This window comes from Oxyura jamaicensis, chromosome 4 (assembly GCF_011077185.1).
Source record: "Oxyura jamaicensis isolate SHBP4307 breed ruddy duck chromosome 4, BPBGC_Ojam_1.0, whole genome shotgun sequence".
Classification (NCBI taxonomy): domain Eukaryota; kingdom Metazoa; phylum Chordata; class Aves; order Anseriformes; family Anatidae; genus Oxyura; species Oxyura jamaicensis.
Window position 1 is genome coordinate 9,913,965 of NC_048896.1, and position 24,003 is coordinate 9,937,967.

Genomic DNA, 24,003 nt, shown 5'->3' on the forward strand with positions numbered 1-24,003 from the left:
TCTGGATGATAAATAAATTGAGAGCTCTCCCAGCAGCTGGTGGGGAGTTGCCGTGGCTCCACGGAGCCGAGCACAAGCACCGTGGTGGTGCAGATTCCCCGTCAGCACAGGGGGGATGCAGGCACTGGCAGCCCTCTGCCAGCCCGGGGCCCCCCGCAGTGCGCGTCCCCTCTGCCGGGCGCCTGCGTGTGCCGGAGCATGGGGCAGGACAGAAATATGCCTCTGGAGATAACGCGGGTCCCGCCAGCTGCCATGTCCATCTTTGGCCGGCTCTCCGGTTACCAGCCGCCTCCTCCAGCTGCCTCCAAAAAAAAAAGGCAAAGTCACCTCGCGACGCCTGTGCTGGGAACCGCGGGGAAGCGGAGGGGGGATCGCGGGCAGGGATGAGGTTGATGGGATTCCTGTTGAAGGACTGAAGGGCGCCGCGTGTCCGCCTGAGCCATGGCGTTGCTGTGCTACAACAAGGGCTGCGGGCAGAGGTTTGATCCCGAGCACAACGCCGAGGGTAAGTGGGTTCCTGCCCCCCGATGCTTTCCTGGCCTGGGGTCTCGGCTGCCGCAGGGTGCCGGCTCCATTCCTGCCAGCAGGCAGCAGGCAGCTCAGGGGCGGCTGGGAGGCACGGGCAGGATCGCCCTTTCCGAAAGGCTCCGAATGCTTTTCCCTCTTCAGATTCCTGCCTGTACCACCCGGGCGTCCCCATCTTCCACGATGCCCTGAAGGTAAGAGGGGCCACAGCAGCGGGGTGGGACCTTGTGCCCGGTGGGGACATCCGCCCCAACCATCTCGTCCTCTCCCGGTGCCTAGGGCTGGTCCTGCTGCAAGAAGCGCACGACAGACTTCTCCGAGTTCCTCTCCATTCAGGTGAGCGACTCGCACCGGCTGCCCCCCAGCCAGGGGTTTCTTGCCTGCTGCCTCTCGGAGGAGGGTGCCAAAGCGGCTGGGAACCCCGTGCAGCTCGGGCCCCCTGCGCCGTGTGGTGTCTGAGCAGCCCCGGGGCCGGGAGGAGATGGGGCGGTGGGGAAGCTCTTGCTGTCCCTCTGCTGCCACGCTGGGGGGGGACAGAGCTGAGGCCTTCCCGACACGGCCCCGGTGGGTCTGCACATGGGATTGGCCTCGGGAATCCCTGGGGACACGGTCCCTGCGCTGCTGTAGCACGGGGCTGGGAGCAGCCTCCAGGTCAGAAAGGGCAAAGCAGGCATCAGGCTTGTCTCTGCTGCTCAGGGGTGCACAAAAGGGTTCCACAGCAAGGAGAAGCCCCCTGAGCCTCTCCAAGAGGAGAGCTCGGACAAGCCAAAGGCCAAGCCAGTGGCGGAATTCATCATCCAAGGACCAAAATCAGCTGAGAAGATGCAGCAGGAAAGACCAAGGTGAGAGGCTCAGCTGATGGCATCGCCTGGCCGTGCTGCTGCTTGTGCACATGCCTTGCCCTGCCTGCTTCCTGGGAAGGAGCAGCGACACTTAAATTGCAAAAAAAAAAGCAACACTCAGCTTTTGATGCTGTTGTTTTCCAGCTCCGACGAGCCACGACAGCTGCTGCCAATTAAAGTATCCAGGTCTCTGGAGCAGGCGCTGGAGAAACTGAGCCTGTCCCCCAACGACAAGGTGCCCGAGGGCGGCTGCACAGGTAGTTATCAGCCCGCAGCAGGCAGCGGGGCCTGGCCTGGCGAGCCCGGAGCAGGGCTGTGGGAGGGCTGGGGACAGCCGGTGTGTGCATGTCCCCGAGCAAAGCTGTGCTGTCCTTGCAGGGGAGGTGGCGGTGCAGGTGAGACCTGGCACCACCTGCAAGAACGCAGCCTGCAAGGCGGTGAGTACCCACAGGACTGACACTCTGGGAAGGAGGGGAAGGGACAGGGCACCTGAGGGTCCCGAGCATCCCTAAGGAAGTTTCTGCAGTGCCCAAACCAAGCGATTGCTGCCCAGCCCCGTGCTATGATGGGGAGAAGGGCTGTGGGCATGTGGGCATGCACTGGTGTCACGACACAGCTGGGTGCTGCCAGCAGGAGCAGGGCCTGGGGCTGGCCCCAAAAAGTCCTCTCAGAGGCTGGACCGTGGCGAAAGGGTGACGATGGGCAACATGCTGTTGTGGGAAGGGGCCCCAAAGTGCGGGTGCCTGGCCATGCCGTGCCATGCTGGAGGCACAGCCAAGCCTTCCCTCTGCTTCTTGCCCCACAGGTCTACCAGGGGGCAGAGAGCAACGCAGGGGTTTGTACTTTCCATCCTGGTGTTCCTGTCTTCCACGAGGGGTAAGGAACCTCCCTTTACTGGGGAGTACACTGAGCTCACTGTGGGCTGAAAGCGGTCCCGTGGGGTCCTGCCCCTGCCGGGGCCCTGCCGCCCGCTCAGGTGGCCCCGCTCCCCGCAGGATGAAGTACTGGAGCTGCTGCGGGGTCAGAACCACAGACTTCAGCGCCTTCCTGGAGCAGCCAGGCTGCAGCACCGGGCGGCACTGCTGGACGGGGAAGGCGGTAAGGGAGCTCTCGGGGAGGTGACTGAGTAAAGTGCCTCCGGGAGAACCTTTACTGGCACCCGAGGCTGCTCTTTCCTTTGCTCTGCATTAACGCGGATTTCCATATTTAATTCTCTTAATTTTCATAATTGCTCGCAGATGATTGTATCAAGGGTTGAATGCTGAATATTCACCCATCTGGTGTTTAAAACCCTGCCTCTGCATTCACAAAACCTGGCAGCTCTCGCGCCTGCGGCCCGGGTGCAATGGGAAGCTGAAGGAGGGCTGTCTCTGCCCTCTGCTCCGGGAGCTCGGTGCGGCTGGTGCTGCAGGCTGCCGCACAGGAACAGGCAGTTGAGCACAGGAAAAGCCCTGCAAAAATCCCCCAAAAGTTCGGGCGGATGTCTGCAAATGACTGAGGTTGTTTTCATGAAGCTTTCTCTCTGCAGCTGCTTCTCAGGAGGGACCTCATCCGCACTGGTTGTTGTGGCAGGGCCACGAGGGGAAGATGCCAATTCACAACTGTGTGTGTGTGCGAGAGTTTCCCTTAGCTGGCAGCAGGCTGGAGCTGGGAAAGTTGTAACAAAGCAGCCCAGGATATCTCAGAAAGTGCATCATGTTCTTCTGAGTCAGCACGGCCACACTGCCTGAGCAGCCTTCTCTGAGCTCAGGATGTTCTTTGTCCTGGGCTGAAAACACGCAGGGGGTGTAAGGGAGGCTGCTTTGAGAGGGCACCTTCTGCTGTCCCTGCAGGGTGAGTGAGCGGTGATGTGATGCACATGCTTTGTGCCGGCTCCTGGTGTGAGCCTGGGCACAGCAGAGTGACCCTGGAACAAGGGGATGTCTCTGCTCTTACTGCGTCCTGGAGCACAGCCCAGGTGGCCTGCGTTGCATGGGGCAGCAGGGGCTGCCCACCTTCACACAAAGCACCTCCCCTCCCAAACAAGATTTTGAGTTTGCTCTCACTCAGCTGACACTGTCCTTAGCTGGCGCTCTGTGAAGGACAGACACACAAAGAGCACCCTCTGGCACAAACGTCCCCTCTGCTGTCCTGGGGGACGCCACGCCGTGACGGGTTTTTCTCCCCGGCAGGACAAGAAGGCGGTGTCGTGCCGACAGGACTGGCACCAAACCAGCAGCCAAGTGGTGGTGACAATCTACGCCAAGAACCCCCTGCCCGCCCTCAGCAGCGTGAAGGCCAACCGCACCGTGGTGAGTGGGGCCGGCAAGCTGGCTGGGGCTTTCATGGCCCCCCGTGTCGACGAGCCGACAGCCACAAGCCAGACGGGTTGCGGGTGCTCTTCAACCCCTGGTTGGGGTTGGCGCTTCCTGAGCTGAGAGCCCGGTGGCTTTGCGGCTGCAGCTGCCCAGCCACACTGGCTCAGGGGCTTTCGGCCTCAGCGTGGGGCTTTGTTGGCCTCCAGACCTTCAGCCGGTGGCAGAGGTGGAGCTGCAGCATGGGGAAGGGGTGAGAGCCAGCTGCTGAGGGATCGGCCGACAGTTACACTGCAGCTGGGACGTGGGATGCGGTGCAGTGCAGGAAGGCAGCTGCGCTGTCCAGGGAACAGCGCTGGAAGTGCTGTGCTGCCCCACTAAGATAATTTTCTGTTGATCTTTCAGCTTGAGGTTCACGTCATCTTTGAAGGGAATAAGATTTTCCAGGCAGAACTCGATCTCTGGGGGGTAAGATCCTGTTTACTTTGATTTCCCTGTTCCAGAAATCTGCGTGGGGATGGGCTGCAACACTGCAAAGCAGCCCGAGCTGTTGGAGAAGCATTTGCAGCCCAAGTACAGGCTCCCAGTAAGGAAAATGACTCCCTTTATGGTCTTAGAGTTTTGAAAAAGCAGCAAAGTGGTTGCTGCTACAATTTCTGCACAGTCCTTCCTGTGCAAGCAGCACGAGGGAGTCTTTAATTGCATTATCACGCAAAACCAGTGTGACCCACGGGACTCTGCTGCTTCCCGAGAACAGGCTGGCGTATCTGTGGAACAAACAGCCGTTTCACAGGCCCTCTCTCGGCGTTATTCACTGCCAGCTCCTGAGGACCTGCAGAGAACACAGCTCCATCGCGGCTGTCACAGCAGAGGGGACCCGTTTATCTTCAGAGCTCCTGTTTTCTAGGGCAGCAAATGCTGATGGGGAAATTATGTTTTTCTCTATTGATCCTGTATGGGTGGTACCCCCTTGTGAGCCATGTCTGGACTGCCTGGGCTCTGTGCCTGGCTGCTCTGTACTACCCGAAGTACCCTGGCTGCTCTCTTTTAAATATTGCCACGACGCTGGCTTGTTGGTGGGACGGCCTGGGAGCCAGGTCACCCAGATGCCAGCGTTTATAGCCATCTCTATTGGCTATGTAGGAAAATACCACAGGGGTTGTGAGGAGGGCCTTGGTGGTGGCTGCCCTGATCCTTGACTGAGAGCAGAGCTGGGTGTCGCTGCTGGCTCTGCAGGCCTTCTGGATTTGGCTCTCCCTGTGCCTGGCTCGGTCCCCGTGCTTTTGGAAGCGGTGCAAGGGGCAAGACTCGCCGTCCAATTCCTCAGCCACTTGCCAGCTGCAGAGGAGCAGCGAGGCTCAGCAATTTGCATGTGTCCTTCTTGCCTTTATTCCCCCCGTGTGCTGCTGGCTGTGGAGGCAGCCGTGCCTGGTTGCTGTGTGGAGAGGGCTGTAAGGGAGCCCAGCACCAGCACCACCGTGCTGTTGAGGTGTAACACCAAGCTCAGCTGGACGCTGGGACTCATCCTGCTCTGCCCTGAGGACGGGAGGACTCTCGTCTTTTCTCCTCCGTCACGGCTCCACCAATTGTGGGAAGGACGAGCACGTGCTGCCGGCCCTCTCCTGCTCATCTTATCGTGCCCTGCCCTCCCTCCAGGTCATCGAAACGGAGAAGAGCTTTGTGAGCATGGTCCCTACCAAGGTGGAGATCACGCTCTGCAAAGCCAGCCCGGGGCTCTGGGCCAAGCTGGAGCACCCCCAGAGCAGGGCGTGCTCCCAGGGGGAGCCGGAGAAGGCGGCTGCCAGCACGGCGGAGCCGGAGGAGGACTCTGACGACAGCCTGAGCTGGTCAGAGGAGGACGACGAGGAGATGGAGGCGCCTAACAGCACGGCGCCGCCGAGGGGCTTGGACACCAGCTCTGGATTAGCAGCCCAGAGCAGCATGTAACCCCCCTTGGGTCACAAGGGGTAAAAAATAAAACACAAGGGGTGCAAACCATGCGGTATCTCCGTGTACAAAGCTGAGCTGGGCTCAGAGACAGGCAGCGCAGATTACTTTAAACCATCCTGACGGCTCCCCCCCCCCACCCCCCGGGCCCCGGCCCCCCACCGGCCAGCCGGCCGCACCCCCCCGCGCGCAGGCGGGGGGAACCCGCCGAAAGATGGCGGCTGCCCACAGCGGCGCCCCCTTGCGGAGGAGCCGCCGCCGCCGCCGCCATGACTGCGCCTGCGCCCGGCGCCTGCGCGCGGCGGGGTGCGGCCGGCTCCCGGGTTCGCCGCCGCCGCCCCGGGAGCAGCGGGCACCGGGCGGCCCTGAGGTGAGCGCGGCCCCTGCCCCGCGCCAGGCCGTGGAGGGGGGAGGCGGGGCCCCGGCGGGGTTTGGCTGGCCGCTGAGGGGAAGGAGGAGGACGGAGGGGGGGTAGGAAGGGGAAGGGGGGCACCGGGAGCGGCGGCTTCCCTCAGGGCAGCGAGGAGCAGCCGCTGGCGGTGCTGGGGCAGGGCCCGGGGGCGTTTCTGGAGGGGAATTCGGAGGTGCGGGGAGGGCACGGCGGCGGCTGGGGCTGAGCTCGTCCCCGGGCCGGTTTCCTGCGGGGAGATGTGCAGGAAGTGCGGCGGCCCCGCCGGCAGGTCCTCGGCTTTCCTCTTCCGCGGGGCAGCGGGGGCTGCGGCCGGGCAGGGGGCTCCCTGCACGGGGAGGCGATAAGAGGTGGGCACGGGGTGAGTTCCCTTCTTCCAGGCGTCTCTGACTTCAGTACTAAGTGTTCTTTTCCTTTACAGGGACGCAGAGGAGTAGTCGCGCTTGATCTACCCCCAAAACCCCCGCCACATTCCTGTCTTCTCCAGGAGCACAAGGCGAGAGGAAAGTGCTGTCCGAAAACGTTCTCGCAGCCTTGTACAGCTGCATGCTCTCGGGAGGCACAGGTATTGTCTCAGCCAGGCCTGCTGTGCAGGTCTTCCACGAGCTTAATGGTTCTCCGTTTGAGTTCTGTAAACTCTCGGTATCGGTAACCTCCTGCAGCCAGGAATTCCTAGCTTCACCTCGGGCTGCCAGAAGACGCGCTACCTTTTATTTGTTCTGAGCCTCCCTCCTCCTGATTTAATTTGGCATCCCTTTGTTCTTCCCTTTAAAAGAGCCGGTGAATAGTTAGTGTCTATTTACTCTTTATAAGCACTTGTGATTTCCACCGTATTTACTCTGAGTTAGAAAAAAAAAAAGCTTTAAATGCTTTTGTTCACTGTGTGTACCCTGTGCTTGCAACACGCGTCTTGCGCTGGAGTGCGGCGCTCCTTGTGCCTGGGTCATTAGGTGTGTCCTGTTTGTCCCAAGCTTGGTTTTTGCTTTTAAAAACTGTAAGTTCTCTTCTCTGCTCTGTAATTTACATCTGGCATGAAAACTGTGTTTGGCCAATTTGCCAGCGTGCAGTTGCACTCAGGTCTCTGTAGGGAACTTACAGCTATGAGACATTGTTTGTCATTTTGGCTTTTGAGCTATTTCCATAAAAAAGAAGCTTTTAAGTGTTCTTAGGAGGAACTTTACAGACATGTTGGAAAAACAGCGAAATATGTGGTTTGCCATTAGTAGGGGAATGCACAGTTTGATTTGCTTTCATGATGAGGTTGTGATTTTTTCTGTCCTCATGTTTTGACACAATTTGGTGTCATGTATTATAGAGGTTTTGTAACGTTAAAAGGAGTATTTTATTTATTTACTTGGCATTCCTATGTCCGTATGGTAAATCTGGCAGACTGCTGAGGCACTCCTTTGCCACTGGTAACTTCTGCTGGCTTTTTAGAACTGCAACACTTGATACAAATGAGACTGGCAAATAGGGCAATATTGTAGCACAGAAGCCATGATAAATACCCACTGAATGCATGCTTTAACTTGTGTTTTAATTGTATCAAAACTTTTTAAAGAGACTTTTAAAAACTTACTGATTGACCAAGGGCATTTTTTGTTTACTTCCCAGTGAAATTTGGGGGTAGAAGAGGAGAAATCAAAAATGAATCAAAAAAGTGTGGGGGCTTTTATTTTTGAGGAAGAAGTCCAGATTTTCCCAGTGTCCATGTTACCCCTCAGGTACAACAGTGGCTCTCTTCCAACTTCTCTTAAAAATAGCGTTTATACTCCCGGGGAATGTCAGGTGACAAGGTGATAGGAAGGTAGACTAACAGCTGGTTTTTCTCTTTTTTTTTTTTTTTTTTTTTTCCCACCTCAAATCAAAACGAGGGTGGCTTTAACTGGATTTGTCATTCATCCTGTAATGTGCTTAGTTCTCCTAGTGAACTGAGTCACCGAGGTACTGTCTTTTTTCCTCTAAGTCAGTACTGAATACATCTGTAGAAGCTGGGAAGGACCAATAAAAAGTGGTCAGTGTATGCCATACCCAGGACCTCTGCAAGTTGCCTGCATCTCCGAGGAGGTGTGCAGTGGATCTGGGTGTGGAACTCTGCTGTCCCAGCTCCTGGTCTTACTCCTTTACTGTGATCACCCTTGAAGCACGTTAGGGGCATTTTGCTTAATTAAGTTCTGAAGGGTACCATCGTGACAAGTCCTTGCTTTTGCATTACATCAAGTTTAATACTCTGCAGCTTCCGATTATGGCAGGATGCATTTCATTTTCGTATACTGTGGGGATGAGATACCTACTGATGTCCGAGTTTTTAGTTCCCGTACAGCTGTGCTTTGGTGTAGTCTTATTTCACAGTTGTGCAGCTGTTTCATTGGCTTGTTTCTAATGCACTGTAATCTTGGATTCATAGAACCTAAGTTCATTGATATTTGGTCACTCCTATCACTGCTCTTGTATAAAACGGGGTATGAGTGCCCGTGGTAAGAGTATTGGTGCATTCAGGTTTGTGTGGCTGAGGTGCCTGAATAGCTCATACAGAACACTGTTTTCTCCATGGTTCCCTAAGAAATACTGGCTATATGGTAAAGTTTGTTTCTTCCTTCTTTTTTTTTTTTTTTTTTAAAAAAAAAAGTAAATGGATAAATCAATTTCAGCCTAATTTGGTAGGGACATAGGTCTTAAAAACATTATTTGAAAGGTTTTGGGAAGATTTCTTTAGCTTAGAATTTTTTGTGTGTGTGTGAAAAATAGAAAGGTCTTTATAGTGTCCACACTGAGACGTGAGAAGTGTGCTCTTGTTAGACATCAGCACTGTGTGTGGAAGCTGAACTTGAAGCTCCAGAGAAGCGAGCTCCCTTGGTCCTGCTGTTCACAGCACGTGGAGCTCTGGGTCCTGGGCTGGTGGTTCTGCTGGGCTGGCGGTTCTGCTGGGCTGCTGAAATCTGGCATGGCTTGTTCGTTTCTTTCCCCTCTGCTGCCACTCGGATGTTTTGTTTCTCTTGCTGTCCAGGTAAATGGCAGGACAGAAAGCAGTGTGAAAACTTTGAAAGGCATTCAGAAGTCCAAGTAGGTCATTCATTGCTGAAGGAATAGTCAGGGTATTAGGGATGAGGTCTCCTATTTAGCTTTTTTTACTCTTTCTTGGCATGCACGCTCAAGTTTGGCACTTGTCCATTCGTTTAGCACTTGCCTAAAACAATGGAGAGTAAGCTGAGCTGTTAGGGAATAGTAACACAGTCTCGATCAGGCTACTGAAAGCCCCTTTATCTTCCCTGTTAGATCTGGCGGCTAAGTTGCACAAATCAAAAATCTTTTAGGCTCCTTTGTGTGGGTGAGGATGTTAGGATATAGTTGGAGCTGCAGTTGACTTTTGAAAGGTTCTGCCTGATTTTATGTATGGACGGCGTGAATCGTCTCTGAAGTTTTTGTTACTGGAAAATGAGCAATTATGTTGTTTAGATTTCCGAGCTTCTGCTTGCTCCAGATAAAGCAGTATCAAACTTCTGAGTCTGCAAAACAGGGAGGGATTGATCAAAGGTGATGGCTGAGTAGAACAATACAGCTTAGTACAGGTGACTTCTGCTGAACTCCCGGTGCTTTTTCTGCTCGTGTTTGGCCAAAATGTGGCCCTATCCAAACTGGAAAGAGAGATGTAGAAAACCTGACAGACTCTTTGAAAATGAGGTTATCAAAGAGCAGTATCAAAGCTAAAATCCACCTAACAGAGGCACTTGGTGTTAATGGAGCGAGGGCAGAGACATATCCTGCTAAGAAACAGTTCCTCTGCCAAGAATTTTTCAAAGTTCAGGAAGTATAAAACGTATCAATCTAGAAAGCCCCAGAAGAATTCAGTTGTGTTTCCTCTCTGTTTTCTGTCACTGTTTTCTCTCTTCTCTCAATCGGGAACTTTCGTTCAGACGTGTTGAAGAGAACGTTTTCTCTCTCCCTCAGAAATATTTTGAGGTAACATGAAGTTATTCAGTTTCCCTTACGATAGCTTTGGGGGGAAGCTGGGGCTGGAACCCAAATGGTGAATTTGTCCAGCAGAAGTCCTGCTGGGTTACAGGAGAGCAAGCCGTCCGTGTTAACGATACCCCAAAATATGTAATTAGGTCAGAACGGGAGCAGCTCCCCAGACGATGTCTCGACATGTCGATTGAAATCTTGCACATTCCAAAGGAAACGCCAGGTGTGCAGACAGTGAAAGCAGACTTCGCAGCATCCTCTGAGGAGGAAACTAACCCCAGCTGGAATGCCAGCTTGGTAATTCAGAGGCATTGATGGCTAAGATAGAAATAACTTCTCTATGTATTTTTGTACGTTTCTCTGTGGGGTAATGCGTGTTGTTTTTTGTTAATTCCTTGGAAATTATTCCCATTCTGCTGTAACTGCTAGAACTCTTCGTGTTCTGATGATCTTCTGCCTTGACTGTAATCAAAGTGCTTTCTCTGGCAGGACTCGGCAACCAGAATTACCTCTCACTACTTTGGACTTTCTGTTGACTCCTTTCTCTTGCCAAGTAACCTTTAAACTTCACTTTGAAGCTCGTGCCTAGCTTTCTGTTTCTAAATCCTGAGTCTTGCTTTTGATGCGTTGATGTGGTCGTCTGTATTTGTCTCTTTTTTTTCAGTTCTCCTTTCTACCTGCTGTGTATGTTTTACTCTCTAACTTTTTTTCCCCTGGAATTCTTTTAAAGCTTAAAAGAAATAAAAACCCTACACTAAATTTCCTGCTCTTTGTAACGTTTGTTGGTGATGACTGAGGGGGGCGTATGGTGTTTTCTATTCCCAGCATATATTCATGTGGCACGCAGTGCCAAGTTCCAAGGTGCTTGAGGAAAAAAGAATTTTCCTCTCAAATTTGAACCTCGGCTTCTTGCTTTCTTATAAGTTTTGTTGTTACGCAAATTGTTTACAAGCAGAAATAGAGACTCTGTACGTGTTGAGCAGACACTGTGGATTTAATAAAAAAGGCTAGGTGGAGGTAATACTGTTTGTTTGGTTGTGGCTTAAATTAAAAAAATCCTTTGTCTTCCACGTGTAAATCTTTAACCAAGCTACACCTGCTCACAGCCTGCAGGTTTCTGGAGAGTGGGAGCACACTCTTTCTTTTGATTAATTTTCTAAATGCTTTGTTTTACTACTAAATTTTGTATCCTGGTCTGTTTGTTTTTCTAGTCTGCATATGCCACACACGAATCCTTTCAGCTAAGAGAAGCTACTTGAAAGGAGCCCTGCAGGGAAGCATACTTAAGAGCCCACAGGCTCTTTAATCATATTGGAATAGTTCATACTTAGCCTGATGCTTTGGCATTTTTGCATGGAGTTACTTCCTATTGCAACTGCTGCTCTTCTAAAAGTGAAGCTGCGGCCAGGTAATTCAAGATCTTAGCGCTGAAAGAGCGTTATTCGTATTCCAGGCTTTTTTTTGGTACTTTACTGTTGTGTTCCAAACCAAAAGCTGCTCTTAAATAAAAACCCAGCAAAAATAATCTCTGAATAACATGCTTTCTTTAGAGAATTGTGATGAGATTGAACCAAGCTATTACATCCTGCCATGACATACAGAACAGTACTGGTGCCTGGTAGGTGTGGGTAGTGATGCACTTCTGGGTTACCTTGCCTTGCCGTGAAAAACGCTGTGCAGAAATGAGTAGGTACGTGAGCCCTTGGGGGAGCTCGTGGTTTGTGTTTTAAAGAGAGGGCTGTTTCCGAGGCTTTGCGATTTATGTATTTTAGAAACTAGGAACTGGGCATATAAAAGGCTTTGTGCGTCTCTTTCTCCATGAGACTTCTGTTACGGGTTTTGAATGCACGCGTCCCACGTAGCTCTGCCATCTCCGTGACGGCGCTTTTCATCAAGTGGTCAGAGCAGCCGCCTGTTCCGTAGGTACTTCACTTGGAAAACATCTTCTGCTCTGAAATTGCTGGTCACCGCTAAAGTTTGTGACGCAGGACTTAATTCAGTGGTTTGAAGTAAACGTAGGAATGAACTCTAAAACCTGCTCTCTGCCGCAGTTCAGTGCTGCTGCCCTTGGCAGCTGCCGGTGCTCCCCTCCTCCGCGATTCACTCCCAGCGTGTCGTACCACTGCCTTGGCTGCACCAACCGCTGATGCTCGGGAAACTGGGTGAAAGGACTCCTCAGCCTGTTTTAGTGTGCGGTCACGGCTGAGAAGGTGGGCTGCTGCCTGGCTGGGGAGGGAACCCGGCTCTTGGAAAGGTCTGAAGGCAGCCTCGTCGCTGAGGGGAGCGTGCCAGAGCCGCAGAGCGGGCAGCGTGCCCTGCAGGGGGAGAGCCTGGGACAGCGAGCTACAGCAGTGTTATGGCACTGGGATACATCCCTTCTTCTGTCACTGTTTTGTAACCCTTAGACCCTCTGTGTTCAGAAATACTACCTTGTCTTGTGTGCTGTTAGGAGCAGTGATCAACCTCTTAATAATAAAATGCTGAAAATGTTTTATTTGTAACGATTTTGGTAGTTTTATATTAAAAACCGTTGGTTTTGCAAAGTGCAACTAATGTTTCTAAGCTTCTAATTTGCTAGATTTTTACCTTTTGTTTTGTTTTTTTGTTTTTCTTCTAGCCCCCTTAAATGAAAATCTTGGTGCAACTGTTCTGGAATAATATATGCAGTCCTGCTGTTGGTTATTGCTGGTCAGTGCTTTTTTATTGATTACCTTTACGATTTCCAGTGGCATGCCTATCTCTTTACGTTTGTCTCCAGCCTTGAAGGATGAGTGATGTTTCTGATGTATGATGAAAGGCACACGTATGCTTTTCTGCCAAAGCTCAGAAGTACCTGTCAGATTTCATGTCAGATGATTCATGATGTTTTAGCAATTTAATTCCTGCCCTTTTCAAAAAGGATAAACTGCTTCTGCATCTTTCTGCTGCTTGTTTCTTCCAAATTCCTCCCCCCCACACATCATGGTGAGTCTTTCTGGTGCAAGGTTTCAGCACTGCTTCCCACAGCTGACTGCTTTTTAACAGTGAGTGCATACATAGATATATTTATATGTCCTTAAGCACTGTTCGTTGTAGCGACCGAAAGCAATACCGCTCCCTTGAGTAGCCTGCTGCAATGCCAAAGCTTAAGGTAGTTTATTTTCACCTGGTACAGAAGAATCATGCGTGCTCCCAGTGGGATGATAACAGTATATAGACACAGACTATCAAAAAGGATGGAGCTAGACTTCATAGTAACAAGCTGCTTGTTTGTCTGAATGGTCTTGAAGGGGAATTCGGAGGAAAGGGATTTCCTGACTTCTTATTAGTGAGTACTAATGCTTACAGCTTACTGCTGCTTGTTTTTATGTTTCCTTTGCAATTTTGATGCTGTTGGAGTTGTGATTTTTCTGGAATGTGCAATATCGTCCCTCCTACTACTTGTTTCTTCTGTTTGAAGCAGCATATTTGGTGCTGGTTGCAAGTTGGGGATTACTGATAGTACCTCAAAGGCATTTGGGTGAGAAGGCAGATGCATGTTCCTTCTTGCTCAGGCTAGCAGTGGAAGCCCTAGCACAGAAATGAGCAACAAATGACTGTGCTTGTAGTTGTTCCGTAGTGTTTATGAACAGGAACATGAAAGTTCCTGCTCATGTAATAAAAGCTTAGAATGAATCGAGTTTTAGTCTATATCCACTTGATTATCAAACCTATTCCTTACATTTCAAGAAAGGGATAAGAAGGCCTTTAAGCATCACACATCTCTGGTAACATTTCCACAGCCTGGCCAGGAAGGCTGTTTGATTGCTGATCTCTTACACAGGGTTTTTTCTAATGCTTGCCATAAGCTTTCTTTATTTTACTTCAAGCTTATTAAGTTTTGCTTGTTCTGCCACCAATTAGTGAGAATAATCTGTTCTTGGCCTCTTTAGAAAAATTCTTTGTGTGTTCTAATCTGGATACCATTTCTAGTTTTATTTCAGCTTTTCCTGTACGTGCTGCTCTCTGTGCCTTTTGTGTTTCTGAATAATGTAGTTACTTGAGGTCTGATTGTGAGTCGAGTGATTTACTGTAGTAAACAGTAGCAGTGCAACCCAGCAACTGATATCTTGGCTTTTTGCATACTTTTCGGATCTTTCTTTGTGCTAAACTAGGCAGAAAGTAGGCAAGAAGTGTCAATTTAGAGTGTGTGTGGACTTACAGATGACAGTATCTTGTTACTGGGCATGAGATCATGATTCTTTTCCACTTGCAGGTATTTCCTAAGGACTTGTCCCTCTTGCCTGTGGGAAACTGTCTGGCCGTAAGGCAAGGCTGTGGGAATTTGGCTAATTTGTACTTCTGTGGTTGGAGAGCAGCCAGTTGTCACTGAGCTTGCAACTTGTTGCATCTCTGTTTCACTATTGTCTTTCTTGCCTCTGAGCATAATGGCTTCCCAGACACTGAGTATGTCTGCCTGTGATAAGAAATTGTTAGCAATATTAAAAACACTCGCAAAAGCGTCTCTTAAAAATGATTGTCATTGAGCGTGCTTTTTCTAACTTGTTCTCTTGCTTTGTGCAGGACTTTGTTTCTGGGTAAAGAATGCAGACTATAAAGTGCGTGGTTGTTGGAGATGGCGCTGTGGGAAAAACTTGTCTTCTCATCAGCTACACCACCAATGCCTTCCCCGAAGAGTACATCCCTACTGTGTTCGACAACTACAGTGCCCAAATGACTGTTGATGGCCGGACGGTTAGCCTGAATCTCTGGGACACTGCAGGCCAGGAGGAATACGACCGTCTGCGCACACTCTCGTATCCTCAAACCAATGTATTTGTCATCTGTTTCTCCATTGGTAGCCCCTCTTCCTATGCAAATGTGAGGCACAAATGGCACCCTGAAGTTTCTCACCACTGTCCTAATGTTCCCATTCTTTTAGTGGGCACGAAGAGAGACTTGAGAAATGACCTGGAAACAGTTAAAAAGTTGAAAGAGCAAAGCTTGGCTCCCACTACCCCGCAACAGGGGACTTCACTGGCTAAACAAATTGGAGCAGTCAAATATTTGGAGTGCTCAGCGTTGAATCAGGAGGGTGTTCGGGAGGTGTTTGCTGAAGCTGTTCGTGCAGTTCTGTATCCTGTGACAAAGAAGAACACAAGAAAATGTGTCTTATTGTAATTACCTCGGGTGGTGGATGTTCAAAGTTGAATAGTGACTAGAGTTTTGGAAGGCTTTTTAATGCGTTAAATTGAAGATTTGCATCTTGCACTAACAGCTCTAAGCAGAAATGGATTATGCAAAGAATATTCTTGCAGTCTTATTGCTTCAGGGAAACTGAAACAAAATAGTTTTTGTTTTTTTTTTTCTTTCCAACTGAGAGGTCAAATATATACTTAATTTCTAAAGTTCCAGTCTCCAGCTTCTCCAGGGATCATTTGGCTTCTGTTCTTACTTAGTGGAGGAAAAGAAAGGAAGGGATGCCATTGAAGCCAGACTCCTTTACTAGATACCCATCAGTTACTAGAGTTGCTGAAAAGCACAAATTCGGATAACTTTGCTTTAAGCATAGCTGCTGCTTTTCCCATCCCTTACGTACAGATCAAACTGGTTTTTACACACATCTGGCTGTCCAGTTGTTTGCCAATTCAGAGCTTGAAAACAATTTGTTTACATGCAGAAATGCCTGAAATATTACTGAGACTCACCTTAAAGTGAACTGTGGCCATTTATATGAAGAGTTAACATGAGGCATATTTAACCCAATAAGCAAGACCCAGGGAACACCTGCAGTTATTTTGTTAGTAGAAGCAGGAGATGATTTCTCCTAACGTAGGGAACTTAGGATAATAACAATGAATCCATTGAATGATCGATTTTTATGGTGTCAAAATGGAGAGGTGGAAGAGTAGTTTAGATGCAAGTCTTCCATAATCTTCTAAACCAAGATAAGGTTTTATTTCACTCTCCAAAGAGACTTAATGCCCTGGGAATAAACTTAATGATCTTCTTGGGCCGACTGAGATAGTTGGGATCACACTTACTCTCAAAGCGAGCTTTTCAGTGTAATCCCACTCTCCCTTTGATGAATCCCAAAGACTTGGTAGAAGCCCGTTTTCTCTTGAAGAATTCATTGCTTCACTTTCTAATGTTCTTGGAGCGACCACCTGAGATTTTACAGCAATTCCTTTGTTGTTTTTCTGGGAGATCATCAACAGAAAATCCGGATGTTCTGTTTACAGGAAACAGAAACGCTTGTTTCTTCTGATGGTTTCAGTTCAGTTTGTAATGGTTAGCCAGTCACTGGATAGATTTACCTGGGGAATTTCTCCGCTCTGCAAGGTGATCAGTTGTTATAGACTGTTGTAACTGAAGTTCTATTTATGTACTTTTTTAAAAAAACCTCTCTCTAGCAGCTCTGGTGAGTGACAGCTGGCTTTTATTTTCAGGATGTTCACTGTTTTTTCTGTGTGATTCTGGGACCAGCTGAGGAGTGAGCGCATGAAACCTTCCTTAGTCTTAACCTTCCAGCTTGGTAGTATGAAAGCAGCATGCTTCAAAGATGCTTTGTATGAAACCAATGGTGCTGGACTGGGCTTTGTTGTCTGAGGTTGACAGTACTGTCTTTGTCCAGATGCAGCCTCGATTGGTAATTCAGAACTTGCTTTCTTGTGATTCCCACACATGCAGAACTGCACTGTGTATACCCTGGTCAGAAAAAAAAGCCTCGTTTTAGCAAGAGGACAGAAGATATATCAACAAGGTTATTAGGGATCTCGTGTTAGTTTGACCTTGCTTTATCTGATACAAAAAAAAAAAAAAATACAGGTAGATAAACACATTCATATCTGTGCCCTTATTCCCCTCTTTGAAGAGGATGTGCCTTTCTTCGGCTGTTGTAACCGTTGCTGACACTAACCGCAATGTTTGTGTATTGGATGTGTGCTCGTACAGGTACTGCTTTAGCAAGCTGCAGCCCAGAGATGTAAACTGCAGCTAGTTCAGGTATTGGTGTAAGCGGCTGGTAAACCAGCACTGCGTTTCACACATTGCCTGATGGCAGGCAACACCAAAACGCCCGTAGCACATGATGTTTGCAGAAACCTGGAGACTTGTGCATATTTTTCTTCACCAAGTGCCATTGTCTGGAGCGTCGTTGCATCTTTTGCACTCGTAGAAGAAGCGCTGGTCCAGATGTGGCTCCTACCGCAGTGCCCTGCAAGCTGTGAGGGAGCAGGAGGAGTATTTCAGTGAGGAAACCTCTGCTCACCGTGCTCTGCCTTTTCTTCAGTAATATGCCTTTAGTGTGGGCTTGACTTGCTGGCAGCAATTAATCCTGTGCCTTGTAATGCAAGATTATTTTCTGTAGGTAAATTTCAGTAACTGAGTAAATAGAATTTATCATGTTTAAGATATATTTATTTGAGCCAGTGCACATGTTTTTATAATGCAGGTCAGGCTTAAATCAACAGTCTGGTTACCCTGGTGCAAGCCCATAACCTCTGCTTAATTGAGATGTACTTTAAAAACTTCGTGATATATTTGAACTGCTCTTAGATAGGCTTTTGACATCTACAACAGGCACCTCTTTTTTTATCATTATTTTTTTGCTACACAAATTTGCAATTTTGTACTGAAGCTACTACTGTTTTAAAAAGTTTTTACTTCTTTACATACTGAAATCTTGTAGTTCTGCAGCTTTTGTGGCTATTCCTAACTGGATGACAATAATTTTGCAGATGAAATCCTGTGAGCAAGTATTGTTGCACACACCCTGTTTCTGTAGGCTCACAGAGCAGCTGTCCTGGTGTTAACTGGAAGAGGGTATGGTGAGATAAAATTCTACTAAATCAATTTATTTGAATTGATTACATTATTGCTTACGTGATACTAGAACACTTTATCCCCATCTAGAGTACTTAATAAGTAGATTGCACAGCAGTACCGCGGATATTAACGCAATAGTGATGAAAATGAGCAGAAAGTGAACTTTGAACAACTTCAGAAGCTTTTTACTGATTTCAGAGTACCTCATCAATAGTCATTTAGGTGCCTTGTATTTGATCTTTCTGTCACGAGCAAAAATCCTGCTGGTTGACAGCTGATTTATTCCAGCGTCTGTTTTTAATGAGAATGACCTTCAGGAGCGCACAAATCCAATGAGCTTTTCCATGCAGTTGGCATTCTCAGTTTATGATTTTTTTTTTTCCTACAGTTTCTGGTGCATTTCATTGTAAGTAGCCCAGTGCTTCAGTCTACAATCCATTCTCTTCTTCCCATTTTTTTTTTTTTTTCCCTGTGGACAGGTAACAAATGCTTCACACAATCACGTGGCTGGATGTTGTCTGTTGAGAAGATCAGGGTACCCCAGAGTTAAGTCGCGAGGGTTTCCTGAGCTGTTCAACATTCTTCAATTCGTTTACTTAGTGGAAATGCAGCACGTATGTCATAATTCACAGAAGAGGCTCTCTGTGAAGAGACTGGTTTTAATCTTTCAGTTCATGAATCATTTCTCAAATACGTAAGCATTTTGAAAACGCAGTTGTGGCCATTGACGCGGCATCGAGCAGTTCAGGAATTCTGCGTCCGAAGGATGCTACGAGGCGTGTTTAGGTGTGTAAGTGCTTTCTTCAGTTTACAGCTGTCGCTATTTATATGGAATTTAAACTAGAGAAGCCTCACCGTGCTTTGTCGAGTGCTAAACCTTGCTCTGTAGGAACCTTGGTGCTGCTTGGGCTCGCGTGGAGGAGCGGAGGATGTCTGGAAGAAGGGTTCGCCCCGGCGCTGCCCATCCCGGCGGGAGCCCAAGACTAAGTGTGGTACTGATACATACACTGGCGACTTGATTTTATACTATAAAAGAATTTGTATTACAGCTAACAGTTTTAAAAGATTTTTTTTTTTTTAAATTATGCGGAATTAAATTGTAATAAAACCTCTCCTCATCTCCATGGCTCTGCTGTTAACTCATTCCCTGCTTCATAACAGGGCTGGTGTGGAGGCGGCTCTCTGCTCCTCGGCCTCCGTTCCCTGGAGGGGGTACGGGGCTGGGGGCGTTGTGTGGGGTGCGCGGGGCTGTGTGTGGGCTGTGTGTGGCTGGGGCGGTGTGCGGGGCTGTTTCTGGGTGTGTGTGTGAGGTGTGCGCGCTCCCGCTGGGGCCGCGCGGGGCCGCTGTGGCGGCGGCTCCCTGCACGGCCCGGGCCCCGGTTTCCGTTTCCGTCCCGGCGCCGCCGCCGCGATGTCGGACTCGGAGAGCGAGGAGGAGGCGGATGGCGGCCGCGCCGAGCCCTTCTCGCTGGCCGGCTTTCTCTTCGGCAACATCAACGAGGCGGGGCAGCTGGAGGGGGACAGCGTCCTCGACAAGGTGCGGCGGGCCGGGGCGCCTCAGGGGAGCGGGGGGCCGGGAGCCCGGCGGCCGGGCTGAGCTGAGGGGCGGCGGCGGGGCGGTGGGTGCCGAGCGGGGGCCGGGGCGCTCGGGGCGGCGGAGGGGCCCCTCCGAGCTGGGCCGCGGCTCTGGTGTCCGCAGGAGTCCAAGAAGCACCTGGCCGGGCTGGGGGCCCTGGGGCTGGGCAACCTCATCACCGAGATCACCGCCAGCGAGGACGACAGCCCGGAGGCGGACGGAGCCCACCTGGACGAGGAAGGTTAGGCTCCGGGCACCGGGCACCCGGCGGGGGGCTGCAGGGTCTCGGCCCTGTTAGGGGGGGGGAAGGGCACCGAGGTGGTCTGCGCTGCGACCAGCGCTGCTCATGTGTCCTCTGCCGAAGGCCTGGCCTTCCTTCCCTTGCCACAGTGAATCCCACCTTATCTCCGAGCCCTTCGTGCACGTACTCTCTTTTTTAATAATATTTTTCACTACTCTTTGTCTCTTGCTCCTAAATACATTTATTCTGTTTTCCCCTGCATTATGACTCCTTTATTTCAGATTTTGTTAAACAGTTTCATTGAGTTTGGAGAGTGTTTCCTTTGCTAAAGCTGGTTACTTACCAAATTTGAGGTGAAATTCAGAGCTCTTGGAGATTTTGGTTGGAATAAACGGAAAATGTTCTCTTGGGAAAAGTTAATCAAATGTTTTTATTCCTCTAAGAAAAAGAAGTATAGGGGAAGGATTCATAAGTACATAGGAAGTCAGATGTTAGTAATACCCATTAGGATAAAACTTTGTGTGACTAGATGTTTTTCTTCATAGGTTGGGTTAAGAGCACAGAAGACGCTGTTGATTATTCAGATATTAATGAAGTGGCAGAAGATGAAAGCCGTAGGTATAAGCAGGCGATGGGCAGCCTGCAGCCAGTTCGAAGACCAGGTAAATGGCTTTAGCATTACAGCTCTGGCTGGTAGAATGTGTTTTGGGGCGATTGGCTTTAACACTGGTTCTGCTAAATGTGTGTTGTTGTGCCTTTTTGCTCATTGTTTCAAGAATCAAATATAAGCCTCGGTGAAACTGTATTCATTGGATAAAGCCACTGCTTATTTCCTTCATTTTTTAAGAAATGAGTTCTTCATCAGAGTTAAACTACACTCTGAAGAGAAACCAGCACCCTTCTTTTGCCATGGGGTCTCCTGCAGAGAATGCTAATACCTGCTGATACGTCTTTAACCTGTGTTCTTAGGAAAAGAGTTATGTGGGAGGTCAGGTGTTTCTCAGAGATAATCAGAGGTAGAGCTGAGGTCCTGATCCCTTGGAGAGTAACTTCAACCATAACCTCTCTCTCCCCTTTTACCCTGATTTCTTTTTCTAAAATGACTTTCTCCAAAAAGCACTTCAGTTCTGTTGTTGGTCCCAGAGATCTCTGTCTAACAGAAACAGGCTTTTCCCTTTTAGGAGCTGCTGGTGCAAACGCTGAATCTGCTTATTCCTGAAGCTGCTTTACACTTAACCTTTCTGTTGTCATATTGTGGCTGGTTGGATGTAAAGTTGACCATGTTTTTCTTACATCTTTAGCAGCTTTTTTCTCTCTACAAATTGTGAATAGTAGAATATATATACACGTGTTTTATCAGTACTGCAGTCTGCTTTCTGTCAACCTTTTCTCCCCCATCCCACTCTTTCTTAAGTTCCAATATTACAAATGAATGTGCAGGAAGCTGAACTGGTAAGAGGTTTGCATCTAGTTATGAAATAAGAATGGTCTCCTTGGTAAGGAAATGAGGGGACATGGTCTTCTCAACAGGTTGGGACAGGTATGCAGGTGGGAAGGTTGTCTGGTTCCCTTTTGTTGTCAGCTTAATGTGCAGTCTTGTCTTCTGACTGGTTAGATGAAGATGAGGATGATTATGATGCCGACTGTGAAGATATTGATTCCAAGTTGATGCCGCCACCGCCACCACCTCCAGTACCTGGAAAGAAAGAAGATGAAAAGGATGCAGCTTCCACTGGTGAGTGAGGCCTTTCTTCTTCCCTCTGGCAATGTGGATGTCTGAAGGGAGCACACGTTGCTGTGTAGCAGTTCATTCTGTGGCAAGGACCCATCCGTCTTCAAAATTCTGTCTGCGGACTGCGTCTGAAGGTGGGTCTTTGTCCTGTTACACAGTGGTATAGGACTGTCTGAGATGAGCTCATGTATAAAATACAGGGTAAGGTATTGTATTCCTAATGACTGTTAAAATACTGATTTTTCACAATCAAATTGCTTTTTTTTTTTATCTCATCCTCTCAGTTGTGGCTGGGAAATTCACCTGGAACGCTTAGGATAAAATGAAAGGTTATACCAGAATGGTACTCGTAACACCTGCAGAGGCTTGATTTTTGCATAACTTGGTATAAAAAGTAGATGTGGCAATATGGGTTTGTACTAGGGGACAGGGAGGAAACCTGTTTGTTTATAAGGTGCTTGTTCTATTGTAGTATCTGAAGATGGAGACGGTATCATTTTGCCCTCCATCATTGCTCCTTCCTCTGCTGCCTCCGACAAGGTGGATTTCAGCAGCAGCTCTGATTCTGAGTCAGAGATGGGACCTCAAGAAGCCAGGCAGGCAGAATCCAAGGAAGGCAAACTCACACTTCCTCTTGCAGGAATCATGCAGCGAGATGCTACCAAACTGTTGCCAAGTGTTACAGAGCTCTTCCCGGAATTTCGGCCAGGCAAGGTATTGTAAAAAATATGTGAAAGTGACAGCAACTCTATCATATGAGCCCTCTAAGAATAAATCGTATAGTATTAAGGGTATGTAGTAGGAAATTGCTTAGATGGTCTTTCTCATCTTGAGGTTTCTGTTTCAGTTTCTGTGTCGTGCTGTTTCCAGACTGCTTAACACATAACGCTTTTCCTGACATCTGAAAGCCTCTTTAAAAGTGTCAAATAAATCAGGGTGTGCAATAATGTTTGCTGCTCTCTAAGACCACAGTGCAGACCTGTTTGTGAAAATTGTTTTTCTGCTTTCTGGCATTTCTGCCAAACATGTGCCTCCCTTCATGCTGTTCTGAACTTGTTGTGGACTTCTTGAAAAAAAATTGCAAAGTCCGTACCCTTTACTTAATTCTCCCTCAAAACCATTCTGAGTATGGAACAGAGATTGGAACAATATCAAGTTGGTTGAAAGAATGATTTTAACTCTTTGCTTTTAACTCTCAACTCTTTGCAAAATCTTAGCTCTTTCCTTTTATTACTAAGCAAATTTATTTCAATACTTTACAAAATGCTCTCAAATAGCAAATGTAGTTGATGTATTTTAATAATTATTTTTGAAACTTTTAAAGCTGTCGAGAGGAGAAGAAATGTGGAAGGGGAAGGAGAGTTAAGACGAGCTTATGGTTGCCAAACAGATGGTTGTCAGCTGGGATAACTTGGATTTACACATGCCTCCATCGTAGTCTTTGTATAAGACAAGCAACTTACACGTTTAAATATCATGTTTTAACGAGTTACCTAACCTCTGTCTATTAGAAATCCATGTAAATCTTTAACACAGCAGTTAGACCTTATCTTCCTCTGAAGCACTTGATGCTGTCTTAGCTTTAGCATATTTGGTGTCTTCTGTTACCATTTTTTTAAATCAGTTATTTGTATATTCAGTTTTTTGGTGCTCAGCATGTAATGTCAGGGACTGATTCAGTGTTGAACATGCCCAGTGGGTGCAGAAATCAGTGCAAGCTCTAAGTGTTTATTTTGTAATTTTTGTAATTAATTTTTGATCACTGCTAGGACTAGCAAAGCTTGAAATCCTGTACATTTGTCTGTGAGGATTGGTGGATGTGTGAGAAGGTGTGTGTTAATGTAGCACTGTTTTTCTTGCTGAAACCACTTAAAAGAGTATGTGGATGGAGAAGCACACTTTGTTTCATTAATCCGTTAGCAGCTTACCTGTCTCTGAGACATTAGCCCTTGGCTCCTTGAAACTGACCGTAGGGTTCAGAAGTAATCTGGGGGAGTCTTGGGAAGACAGATAACATAGATGTGGGCAGAGATGGACAGAGCAGACATAGAAACATAATTAATAGGATGTGTTTTTACAGATCTTGGGTTTTCTAATTCCTGTTTCCTAAATCTGTCAGTTAATTTGGTAATAATGCTTTCCCTCTTTACAAAAGTGCTCTGAAGAAAAAATTAATGGGGCTTAAAACCAAGCAGTCATAATCATAGAAGGAAAAAAAAGAGTTTTTCTTTATCCTTAGTGCAGTTTATGGGGGTTCCTGTATGCATACAGGGAAGCTGCATTGTGATGGAAATAAAAATAAATGCATTTTTTCTGGAGTACCTGTTTGTATCTGGTTGCTTAAGAAATCTCTGCTTTATGTAACCGCCTTCTAGCTTCATCTGTTTTGCTAATAATTTCATCGTGTCTTCTTCAGTCTCCATGGCTTTCTGAAGGTTGTGATTGTTCAAAATGAAAATCGTAATTTCCAGGTGGTGCCTTAGCTCACGTCCAATACGTAAAGGCAATCTTTCTTCACTGTGTTAAGTTCTTTTGTGTCTGAAATTACCTTCATTTTCAAAAGTAGTTGTTCTTAATGTCAAAGAGATGGATCAGAAACTTATTTTCAAGTATGACAAAGAGATTGATTGCAGTAGGAGCTGGAACTGTAGAACAGGCCAAGCTTCTGAATTTGGGTGCTTTCCTTCAT

The 24,003-nt window shown here is 48.2% G+C and overlaps 3 protein-coding genes across 7 annotated transcripts in view; all 3 read left to right on the forward strand.

Moving 5' to 3' along the window:
* Window positions 1-299: 299 nt before the first annotated feature.
* Window positions 300-5,640, forward strand: ITGB1BP2 (integrin subunit beta 1 binding protein 2). Its single transcript, XM_035325077.1, has 11 exons — window positions 300-505; window positions 670-719; window positions 805-861; window positions 1,222-1,367; window positions 1,512-1,624; window positions 1,746-1,804; window positions 2,173-2,243; window positions 2,363-2,465; window positions 3,539-3,658; window positions 4,067-4,129; window positions 5,318-5,640. The coding sequence occupies exons 1-11, from the start codon at window positions 442-444 to the stop codon at window positions 5,606-5,608; spliced, it is 1,137 nt and encodes a 378-aa protein (XP_035180968.1). The 5' UTR covers window positions 300-441; the 3' UTR covers window positions 5,609-5,640.
* Window positions 5,641-5,853: 213 nt separating this feature from the next.
* Window positions 5,854-18,891, forward strand: LOC118166293 (rho-related GTP-binding protein RhoG-like). 3 transcript variants are annotated; one of them, XM_035325078.1, is made up of 4 exons: window positions 5,856-5,978; window positions 6,439-6,582; window positions 12,598-12,668; window positions 14,523-18,891. In XM_035325078.1, the coding sequence occupies exon 4, from the start codon at window positions 14,544-14,546 to the stop codon at window positions 15,117-15,119; it is 576 nt and encodes a 191-aa protein (XP_035180969.1). In that variant the 5' UTR covers window positions 5,856-5,978; window positions 6,439-6,582; window positions 12,598-12,668; window positions 14,523-14,543; the 3' UTR covers window positions 15,120-18,891. The 3 variants fall into 3 exon arrangements, with proteins under 3 accessions (XP_035180971.1, XP_035180969.1, XP_035180970.1); XM_035325080.1 differs by lacking the exon at window positions 12,598-12,668 and having other exon boundaries at window positions 5,854-5,978; XM_035325079.1 differs by lacking the exon at window positions 5,856-5,978 and having other exon boundaries at window positions 6,415-6,582.
* Window positions 18,892-19,141: 250 nt separating this feature from the next.
* The window catches only part of TAF1 (TATA-box binding protein associated factor 1), a 31,909-nt gene continuing 27,047 nt past the window's right edge, over window positions 19,142-24,003 (forward strand). For 2 of the 3 annotated variants that reach the window (XM_035324316.1, XM_035324317.1), the window contains exons 1-5: window positions 19,142-19,302; window positions 19,465-19,582; window positions 20,128-20,244; window positions 21,198-21,317; window positions 21,787-22,028. In XM_035324316.1, coding sequence (XP_035180207.1) covers window positions 19,177-19,302; window positions 19,465-19,582; window positions 20,128-20,244; window positions 21,198-21,317; window positions 21,787-22,028 — 723 coding nt within the window. In that variant the 5' untranslated portion in view covers window positions 19,142-19,176. The remainder of the gene's footprint in view (window positions 19,303-19,464; window positions 19,583-20,127; window positions 20,245-21,197; window positions 21,318-21,786; window positions 22,029-24,003) is intronic. The other variant, XM_035324319.1, reaches the window with a different exon arrangement.